Source organism: Rhinopithecus bieti, unplaced genomic scaffold, assembly GCF_001698545.2.
Source record: "Rhinopithecus bieti isolate Rb0 unplaced genomic scaffold, ASM169854v2 scaffold_15087, whole genome shotgun sequence".
In the NCBI taxonomy this organism is placed as follows: Eukaryota; Metazoa; Chordata; class Mammalia; order Primates; family Cercopithecidae; genus Rhinopithecus; species Rhinopithecus bieti.
Window position 1 is genome coordinate 3,414,709 of NW_016808547.1, and position 10,733 is coordinate 3,425,441.

The 10,733-nt window shown below is 49.8% G+C and overlaps 1 protein-coding gene across 4 annotated transcripts in view; it reads left to right on the top strand.

Moving 5' to 3' along the window:
* The window catches only part of RASGRF1 (Ras protein specific guanine nucleotide releasing factor 1), a 126,639-nt gene that overhangs the window by 64,079 nt on the left and 51,827 nt on the right, over window positions 1–10,733 (top strand). For all 4 annotated transcript variants that reach the window (XM_017886868.1, XM_017886869.1, XM_017886871.1 and 1 more), the window contains exons 10-13: window positions 477–637; window positions 5,562–5,625; window positions 7,754–7,890; window positions 10,242–10,324. In XM_017886868.1, coding sequence (XP_017742357.1) covers window positions 477–637; window positions 5,562–5,625; window positions 7,754–7,890; window positions 10,242–10,324 — 445 coding nt within the window. The remainder of the gene's footprint in view (window positions 1–476; window positions 638–5,561; window positions 5,626–7,753; window positions 7,891–10,241; window positions 10,325–10,733) is intronic.

Genomic DNA, 10,733 nt, shown 5'->3' on the forward strand with positions numbered 1-10,733 from the left:
TTTTTTTTTTTTTTTTTTTTTTTTAATCTTAGTAGCTAGCTTTTTTACAAATAGGATGGGATGCAGGTTTTGCCCTAAGCAGTTCCCAGCAGGAGTGCAATGTATCTTGTTAACCCCTCGGGGCCTGCAGCCGGCTCCCCACTTATTCAGCCCCCTGCCATCCCCAGACCTCAGCCCAGCCCTTCATTCTCACCACATGGGCCATGCCCTTTGGGGTTACCTTTGCTTGCTGAGTCCCTAGCCCCTGGCTGGCACATCAGTGGGCACTGCATGGAGCTTCTCTGATCACCTCTCATCTCCCAACCATCTGACCCTGCAGAGAGGCCTAAAGGAGCATCCCAGGAACACATTTGCCACTGGGAACCAGAATGGACTTGTCCCACTGCTGCTGCCCCAGTATCTCAACCTTCAAAGCTGGGTCAGAGGCAAAAGTCACCCCAGAAGATGGGCTCAGGGTCTCTCTCCTCCACCCACAGGTTCCCTCATCCAGGTGCCCATGTCTGAAAAGGGCAAGATCACCAGAGGGCGCCTGGGGTCTCTCTCCCTAAAGAAAGAGGGTGAGCGACAGTGCTTCCTGTTTTCTAAGCATCTGATTATCTGTACCAGAGGCTCTGGAGGGAAGCTTCACCTGACCAAGGTAAGGGCTGCGGGAGAGGGGCTCAGGGGCTGCCCAGTGAGGTCACGCAGGTGCTGTCCTGGCCATAGGGTCTATGGGCCCAGGTGGTGGGCAGGGGTGTTGGTGACATATGCATGCACACACACACAGATATACACACACCCTGTAGTTTGGCCAGTTGGAGCGAGCAGAGCTTGACCAATTTTCCACTAGCGAAATCCTGGGAGATGGGAAGGTGAGAACCGAGGGCCTCAGATTCCCCACGCTGGGCACCTGGGCAGAGGAGCCAGAGGGCCTGGACAAACCCCTAAAAGGCATGTGTGTGTGCATGTGTGTCTGTGTGTGTTTGTGTGTATGTATGTGTGGTGTTTTTCTGTCTGTGTGTTTGTATATGTGGTGTGTGTGTGTATGTGTATATGCATGTGTGTGTATGTGTGCATGGTGTGTATGTACATGTGTGTGTGTCTGTATGTGTTTATATCTCTCTGTGTGTATTAGTCCATTTTCTTACTGCTATGAAAAAATACCTGAGACTGGGTAATTTACAAAGAAAGAGAGGTTTAATGGATTCACAGTTCCACATGGCTGAGGAGGCCTCACAGTCATGGTGGAAGGCGAAGGAGGAGCAAAGGCACGTCTTTCATGGCAGCAGTCAAGAGAGCATGTGCAGGGGAACTGCCCTTTATAAAACCAGCAGATCTTGTGATACTTATTCACTATCACAAGAATAGCTTGGGAAAAACCTACCCCCATGATTCGATCCCCTCCCACTGGGTCCCTCCCATGACAGGTGGGGATTGTGGGAGCTACAATTCAAGATGAGATTTGGGTGGGGACACAGCCAAACCATATCAGTATGGATATATGTGTATATGTGTTTGTGTCTGTGTGTGTGGTGTGTATATGTATGTATGTGTATATATGTGTGTCTGTATTTGTGTATATGATATGTGTATTTGTATATAGTGTGTGTAGGTGTTTGTATGTGTGTTGTGTCTCTGTGCATTTGTGTGTGTTCAGTGTGTGTGTGTGTGTGTCTACAGTATATGGCATATGTATGTGTGTATATGTGTTGTCCTTTCTGTGTACAGGTGTGGTGGGGGTATGTGTGTGGGTATATGTTGTAGCCTATGTGTATATCTGTGTTATGTTGTATATGTATGTATGTTCGTGGCGCGCTCGGGTGTGGTATAATGTGTATATGTGGTGTGATGTCTGTGTGTGGTGTGTGTATGTTTCTGTGTACGTGCGTATCGTATGTGTGACCGTGTGTGTGATGGTGTATATGTGTGTGTTTGAATGTGTGGATGTATGGTGTGTTATCTGTGTGTGTATTGTGAGCTAAGTGTTGTGCCTGTGTGTGTGGTATGTGTTTTTGTGTCTGTGTATGTGGTGTGTGTGTGTGTGTGTCTGTGTGTGGTGTGTGTGAGGGGCAGGGTGGAGGGCCTCCACTGGCTGAGGGCCAAGGCATCACTCAGAGTCTTTCTTTCATCTCCACCCCAAGGGAGCTCTGACAGAGCCCATCCCAGTGACCTTCTCAAGCATTCCCTCCTCCAGCACAGGAGCCCTGGAGGCTGCTGAGCTTCTCCACACGGAGCCTCTAGACCTCGCAGCCCTGTGTGAGGCCCCCAATGCTCAACTAACCAGCTCATCCCTAAAGGTGGAGGGAATGAGTATCTCAGACCTGCTCCTGCCTCCTCGTAGGCCCAAGGCCTTTGCTCATGCTGTCTGTTCAGCCACACAGCCTCCTCTCCCCTGGCAGACCACCTTCACATCCCTAAAGGCCTGTTCAAGTGCCACCTCTGCTGTAAAGCCTGTGGCCTGGGCAGGATCTCCTATCCCCCGACACAGCCCACTGCTTGTCTCATTGCTCTGAGCTCCACATCAGTACCAGCTCCATCCCTTACACACATGTGACCCTGGAAAAGACCCCTGCCCCTGTCCACACTTCTTCTATCAAATAGAGACATTGGCCCTCACAGAGACATTGCACAGATAAGTTAGCGCTGAGCTCACAGTGGGTGTGGATTTGCTGTGAATTAGGAAGCACTTGCCTCTGTGAGCTACAGTCCCCGCAGTCCTGCATTCATCACCTTGGAAGCCTGAACACATTGTGGCCTGGAAAGGGCCAGAGGGTGCTCTTAATTAAGCCACAGCATCAGAGACGCCATTCTTCCAGACCCTGGATGCCTGGCCCTTAACCTCCTGCAGAGCTAACAGACCCAACAATGGCTTCAGGGAATATACTGCTTATGTTCACATAGCCACAAATTAGCTGGCTGGCTGCACAAGGGGAAATTAATTTACAAATATTGAATACTTCTGTTTTAACCAAATTATGTATCAAGGAAAGCTTTCATTATTTATTAGCTCTGGAGTTTCTACTGAGAAGATCTCTGTCTAGGCTTGGGGGTGGCAGGGGTCAGTGGGGACAGGTTAAACTGAAGACACGAAGGCTCTGAAAATCCAAAAGCGTGTTTTTATGTTTGTTTTATTTTATCTGGAGTTTTTTGTTTGTTTGCTTGTTTGTGTTTAGTTTTTTGTAGGGGTTTTAGGGGATATTTTTGTTTGTTTTTGAGATGGAGTTTCGTTCTTGTTGCCTAGGCTGGAGTCCAATAGTGCAATCTCTTCTCACTGCAATCTCCGCCTCCCAGGTTCAAGAGATTCTCCTGCCTCAGCCTCCCAAGTAGCTGGGATTATAGGCACCTGCTACCATGCCTGGCTAATTTTTGTATTTTTAGTAGAAACAGGGTTTCACCATATTGGCCAGGCTGGTCTCAAACTCCTGACCTCAGGTGATCCACCAGCCTCGGCCTCCCAAAGTGCTGGGATTACAGGCATGAGCCACCGTACCCAGCTGTTTTTAGTTTTAAAAGTCTGTTAGCACATTGGTGAAGAACATGGACTCAGAAATCAGCTCAAATCCCAGCACTGCCATTCACCAGTACGTGGCCTCAGACAAGTCACAAGGCCTCATCAGGCTTCAGTTTCCTTATCTGCATAAAGGGTGTGGAAATATCTTCTTCATAGGAGTGCCGTGAGGAGTAAGTGAGGGAGTTCTCATGTCAGGTACACACTGCATGCTCACTGGATAACAGACATTGTCACTCTTAATTATGTAATAATGAACTTGTATTTCTAGTATCAAGCCCTTACATAATGCTTACAATGGGGCAAGAACTCGCTCAAATACATCATGTATATTTAATTCCCAGAAGAGCCCACTGAGACGGATACTATCATTTTCCCCATTTTATATAGATAAGGGAAGCGAGACAGAAGAAGCCAGCAAAGCCAGCACATGGCAGGGCTGGGATTTGAACCGAGCCAGTCTGGCTCCAGAGTCTGTGTTCTTAATCACTGTGCTCTACTCTCCAATAGCCGTAAGCTAAAATTCAAATCACTTCTCTTGAAATATCACAAGTGGCAATAGAATGCCTTAAGTCCTTTCTGAAGGGGGCAGACTACAGATCTGCAAGATTTAAAACGACTGTAATAATTTTTGAGACCCTGAATTAAGACAATGTCAGAGCTAGATGGGGCTTTCCAAATGATGAAGCCCAGTGATGTCACTGGGCAGGCTTGAGGCCCAGTGGGTTAGTCCTGGGGGCTAACCCAAGGCCATCAAAGAGCAAAGCAAGAAGTCAAACCCACGGTTTGGCGGTCCACTTTGCCTCCCAAGGGGCAGCCTGCTCTGCAAGCGTTTTCATATATAAATTAGTCACATGGCCAGGTCTCCTTATTATTCATTGTTGTTTTACTTCAATCTGTTGCTATGTAATAAATTACCCCCAAATGTAGTAGCTTAAAACAAACATTTATTACCTCATAGTTTCCCTGTGGGTCAGGAAATCAGGAGCAACTTATCTGGGTGGTCTTGGCTCAGGGCATCTCAGGGGTTTGCAGTCAAGATGTCAGCTGGGGCTGCAGTGTTCTGAAGGCTTAACTGGGGCCAGAGTATCCTATCCTTTTCCAAGATGGCACACCTCCATGGCTATTGGCTGGAGGCCTCAGTTCCTCATTCATAGACCTCTCCCCACAACATGCCAGTTGGTGTCCCCCAGAATAGGTGATGCAAGAGACAGCAAGAGAGCAAGCAGGAGGCTGTGATCTCCAAAGTGGCACACCATCACTTCTGATTTATTCTTTTAATTAGATGTAAGCCACTAAGTCCAGCCCACACTCAAGAGGAAGGGAATTAGGCTTTGCCTTTTGAAAAGAAAAATGTGAAAGAATTTGTGAACATGTCTTACAACCACCACAGCTGTGGCCACTCTTATTTCTCACTACAATATCAAGGGACCTCCTACCCGAGAGATGCTCACACACTCATGGATGGGAGGCATTTTTCCAGGTATTCCTAATAATTAAAAAAAAGTAACTGACCAGGACTGGGATCGGGCCCTTGAGGCTCTCTCCAGACTCACTGCTAACTTGCCAGGGGACCTTGAACAAGGCATGCAACTTCTCTGTCTTCATTTCTTCACCTGTAAAATGAGAATTACAATACCCATAAGATCAGCCTCTGTCTTCCTGTGGGTAACCTGATAGCTTTGGCCCCAAATGGGGGATTTCAAACCTCTGCAGACTTAAGGCTGTGAAGCGATGCCCTGGAACTGCTGTGGAAGCGAACTGCTGTGGAAGCAAGAAAGGGTCGAGCAGGCCAGGTTCTGGCCGCTCCACCCATGACCTGAACTCAAGCTTGGATGGGGGAAGACCTCTCTGAGACAATCCCCTTTGACCCACTTCACTGAGCTTCTTAATATGAGGATAAAGTTCTTCCACTGAAAAAGCAAAATATCCACTTGGCATATAATATATCCATACATCTGTGTGTGTACATGGACGCTCCTTGTTAAAGTCCCTTCCAGCCCTATCATCCAGGGACTCCTAAACCAGCACATCTACCCCTCCATCCAAAGTAGCCCCTGCTGCTCTTTTTCAGAACGGAGTCATATCCCTCATTGACTGCACTTTATTGGAGGAGCCAGAAAGCACGGAGGAGGAACGTGAGTGTGAAGCCTGCATGGGCGCATGTGTGTGCTTGCACAGACACACACATGCTCACTCCTAAAGGTTGGGCCAGGCATTGGTTTCTTTGGGAGGAAGGGAGGATGCTGAAGTGCAGAGGGGAGGTCCACACATGCCCTCATGCACGCACCCTATTCAGTCCCTGCTACAGCTGGGCTCTGCTCCCCTCGTACTTCCAATAAGGTGTGGAGAGGCCAGAGCCTGAGGCTTTAAAGAAAGAGCTCCCAGCCCAGCAGGTGATGACCCTGATCCACCTTCCTGGTTCCTTCCAAGCTCCTTGGGCTGCTGGGCCAGTTGGCACTGTTAGGTTTTGGGGTCATGGCATCTCGGTGAGCACCCCTCATTCATGCACCTGCATGTGACATGCACAAGGACTCTCAGGGCCACATGCTGGGAGCCAGGGAGACACCCAGCCCTATCTCTGTCCTGCAGTAGAAAAGGAAAGAATGTGCAGCGGGCACTGACAGAGGGATTGCAGGGCTGAGGGTCCTGAGAGAGGGAACTATCCCCTAGCAGGGACCAGGAGGGGAGGCAAGACCTCAGTGAGAAGGGACTGAACAACTCAAATGGAGCTGAATGGGGAAGTGCACGGAGGGCAGAGCCCTTGGTGCTGTGATGTTTGATGGGATTTACCTCCCAAGGCATCAGAATTGGAGGTGGGGTCATTATTCAGATTAGGGGGAGTAATCACTACTGTTGGGCCAAAGTTGGCACTCATCTCCCTTCTTCACTGACCCCAAGCCAAGACCCTCAGAGATGCCTGTGGATACCCTGCTCTATGGGGACACCAGCAGGACCCGTGCTCTTTTCCCTCCTCAGACTGGGCCTCCTGGGGTGGGCTGTGTCTGAAGCACCTCAGCATCACAGGCCCAGCATGGCATGGGGATGGGCATGGGCCTGGGGGTTGCCACACACACACTTGGCAAACATAAACACACACACACATGCCCTCGTGCATGCACCCTGTTCAGCCCCTGCTACCACTGGGTTCTGCTCCCCTCATGCCCTTCCAATAAGGGCCAAACCAAGTGGTTCCCCAAGGGAAGAATAAACGAGGAGGCAGCTTACCTGGAGCCTTCCTACCAGTGCAGCCTTCTTTCATCTTGGCCACAGCAGGTCCACAGGAAAGCCTAGACTCAAGTGGCACTATCAGACCCCAAGGCTCTTTACCCTCCTAGGCCCAGGGAGGTGGGAGCATGGCCACAAGCGTCCCCCACCTGAAACACACTCACACACAGGCACCCACTTCTCAGAGACTCCAGCACAGTCCCAGGACAATGGACTCCCCCGTGCCCAGCAAGGACTCCTAAAATTCTCAGGTGTCAGAACTGGAAGGGACAGGAATCTCAGAAATCAAGTCCCACTCCTGTTGTACAGGAGGACATCTGAAGCCCAGAGGGGGAAGGAAACCACCTCAACATCACACAGCCATAGAGCTTCAGAGCAAAACAGAACCAAAGCAGGCCCTTTACACCATTAACCCATTCAGTGCATCCCCAATTAATGTGAGTGCATTGAAAAGAATCTTGAAGCCGTGGTCTTAGTTTTCCAAATAAACAGCTTTCAAGACTTCAAGGAATTTTCAGGTTAAGAGCAGTAATAAAAATACCTAGGATTCACTTTTGCTTTGGGGAGCTCTAAACTGAACTAAATGTCCAGTCCAATCCATAAAAGTTTAAGATCTTGAAGTTCCTCATTTGGCCCCAGAACCACCTTGGGGGTAGCAGGAGGGCCTGGCTGTGAGGCCCATTCTAGCCCTGCCCTGGCTTGGCCGCCACCCTGCTGGGAGCCTTGGACAAGTCCTCGCCCGGGACCTCACCTCCATTGGTGTAATGAGGGCAGAGGGCAGACTGTGATTCCTAAAGTCTCTCCTGCTCTGAATCTGGAACTGCCCCTGAGTGGTCGTAAGCTACATCTTAGTTTTTCCATCTTTGAAATGGAGATTCCCCACTTAGGAAAATAATATTCTGAAAGTAGCAGCAATTGGCCTGGTGCCTTACCAATGCAGAACCTCCACTGGTACGTACGACAGGGACCAATAAAACATTTTCCAACTGAAAAAGTGTCCACATTCATGCTGCTAACTTTATGTTTTACAACTGGAAGCCAAAGGATCCAGCCAAGACATAGATCACTTGGATTTTAAAATTGGGGTGGAGCCAAAGGATTCCCCGCCCTTTACGGTCATCCTAGTGGCCTCGTCCAGACAGGAGAAGGCGGCATGGACCAGTGACATCAGCCAGGTGAGTAGCGTCACCTGTTCCTGAAAGCGAGCGGTCCCTTCATGCCTAACCAGGTCAGGGGCTTGGCTGGTGGGGGGATGGGGAGGGGCGGTGGAGTAGCTGCACTGTTCTACAGGGAAGATACAAGAATCTTCCAAGTCCACAGCCGTACCCAAAGCTGAGCTCAGCTAGTCCATCCGGTTTACAGTCCCCTGGGTCACCTTGAAAGTGTGGTCTGGAAACCCCTCTTGCATCTGTACCACCTAGCAAGGTGATTTTTAAAACTTCAGTTTCCTGGACCCTTCTCCCCTTTCCCCACTACCCCGCTGACCTACAAATCTAAATTGTTGGCATGTGACCTGTAAATCCACATTTTAGTTCATGCCCCAGGTAATTGATATGCACAGAAAAGTCTGAGCATATTGGATGTAATGTTCACAGTGAGAGAATGGTCTCCCTGAAAGCCGAGGGTAGCTTCTTCAGTGAGTCGGGGCAGCTACCTAAGATCAAACCCAGCCTCAACTATGCACACGGAATATTTAGTTTTGCTTTGGCCTGCTGCAAGCATTAAGGTCATTCGCCCTATTTGGAGCATTAACCAGGAAGCACAGACTTTCCCAGGTACCAGTGAGCAGACCCAGAGTGCACATGGGTGCCTAAAGTACAGGGGTGAGACTTGAGTCCAGAAAGAGGCTGTCAGCAGCACCGGGGTTCAAGCCAGGACAGGCCCCTCCCTGAGCCCAGCAGGGGCCTGTGATGGATCAGGGATGTGCCATCCCAGCAGCTGGGAGCCTTGGTCATCCTCTCTGTGGGGTGGGGTGGTAGGAGAGCAGCCAACAGCAGGAGAAGGGGAGGGAGGTTGGTGGCCCCCCATGGTCCAGAGGGTTGCAGGAGGCCTGTGCCTGTAGGAACTGAAAGGGCAGGGCAGCATCTTCATGGGACCTAGGACGGCTGCCCTTGCTCGCGCCCCACCTTCTTGGTTTTGTGCCCCTTCCAGGCTCCCCTGACTGCCGCTCCCAGCCTTCCTTCTGGCCCACCTGCCCATCTCACAGTCCCAGAGGAGTAAGGCGGGTGGGATGCTGCATAGCACATGCCTGTTCTGAGCCTTCCCACGTGTCTTCAAAACACCCAGGAAGCCCTGGAGAAAACTGCAGACCCTGAGCTTGGCCCTTTCACATCCCCAGTGAGCTGCAGCCGTCAAAGGCCCAGGGCTACTTGCCCGGAGGGTGCCCACCAGTCCTCTGCCCTCCTTGCAGCTGTTGTGGATGCCAGTGAATGGGTCAAGGTGGGAGTCCTCTGGCCCCTACACCAAGCCCTCCTGCCTCCATAACACTCTGAGCCCCTGGCCAAGTCTTTGTTTTGCAGTTGCTAGTAGAACCAAAGCTAGAGAGATTGTCAGGTGGGTGAGAGAAGTGGGACTGAGAAATGCAAAGGGCAGAAGCCTCCCTCATTGGGGTCCTGGCCCTGCCCAGAAGTCTGGGCCTGGGAGCTCCACCACCCACTGTGCCAGCTCTCAGTTGCTACTTCCCAATGACTTTGACACCCTCCTCCCTGCAACACACACATTCTCAAAACCAGAAGATTCTGTAATGTGCCACCAAGGCTTCCCCATCGCTATGCCAAGAAGAAACCCTCTCATGGCAGAAATGTGAAGACTCAGGGCAGGGGACAGTGCAGGGGAAAAGAGGCAGCCCCCCCAAGAGATGCAGGTTTTATTTTTGTTTGGGCGAGTACTTTTTATTCAAAGCAAAATTTGGATTTTGAATATTTTTGGAGGCCAAGTGAAATGTACAATCATCTGTAGCCCTCCTGCCAGTAGCCTTGCCTTCCCCAGGACCCCACACCCATGCATTCTTCATATAGAAAACCATCCACTGCATCCAAGTGTTGGCACTGTGATGGTCAGAGCACAGAGAGAACAGTTCAACACCCCCGTGCAGGGGGGCAGAGGCCCTGCTGGGCTGGCCTCCCAGGAGAGAGATCCCACATCATCTTGGATCTGATCTTGTCCTTGACACTGGACCCCAGAGGTCAGCAACAGAATGGTCAGTGGCAGATGCACTCATTTTGCATCCCAGTGGTTGTTTGCAGTCAACTCATTGAGGTAGAAGTCATTATCCCCACTTTGCATATAAGGAAACTAAGACTTGAGATCAAGTAAGTTCCTCAAGGTCACTCAACTGAGACTTGACTTCTGGCCAAAGTCTAAAGGATGCTCCATGCTGACCCTGCCTTTGCCAGGACAATGCCCTTGAAGCTTGAGGACCCTGTGTCAAGCCAAGGCATATGAACTTTACAGTTGGCAGAGCTCCTGGTGGGCCTGGGGCCAGCAATGGAGAGCTCTCACGCTGGGGTCCTCTCTCTGATTCCAGTGTGTGGATAACATCCGATGCAATGGTCTCATGATGAACGCATTTGAAGAAAATTCCAAGGTCACCGTGCCACAGATGATCAAGTAAGTGCCCTAAACCCCTCTTGACCAGGCAGTATTCCAGAGACTGAGTACCACAAGGCGACAGCCAGGACACTGGGATGAGCCAGCTACTGGGGTTCAGAGATGCTGGGCTTTGTCTTTGGGGGTGTTTTGGATATTTTCTTGTTTGTTTGTTTTGAGTTGGGTGATTGCTATTTGGATGATTGCTTTGGCTTAGTTTTTTTTTTTTTCTTTGTTTTAATTTTTTATTTCCATAGGTTTTGGGAGAACAGGTGGTATTTGGTTACATGAGTAAGTTCTTTAGTGGTGGTTTGTGAGATTTTGGTGCAGCCATCTCCCCAGCAGTATACACTAAACCCAATCTGTAGTCTTTATTTTTATTTATTTATTTTATGGGTTTTTTTTTTTTTTTTTTTTTTTTTTTTTTTTT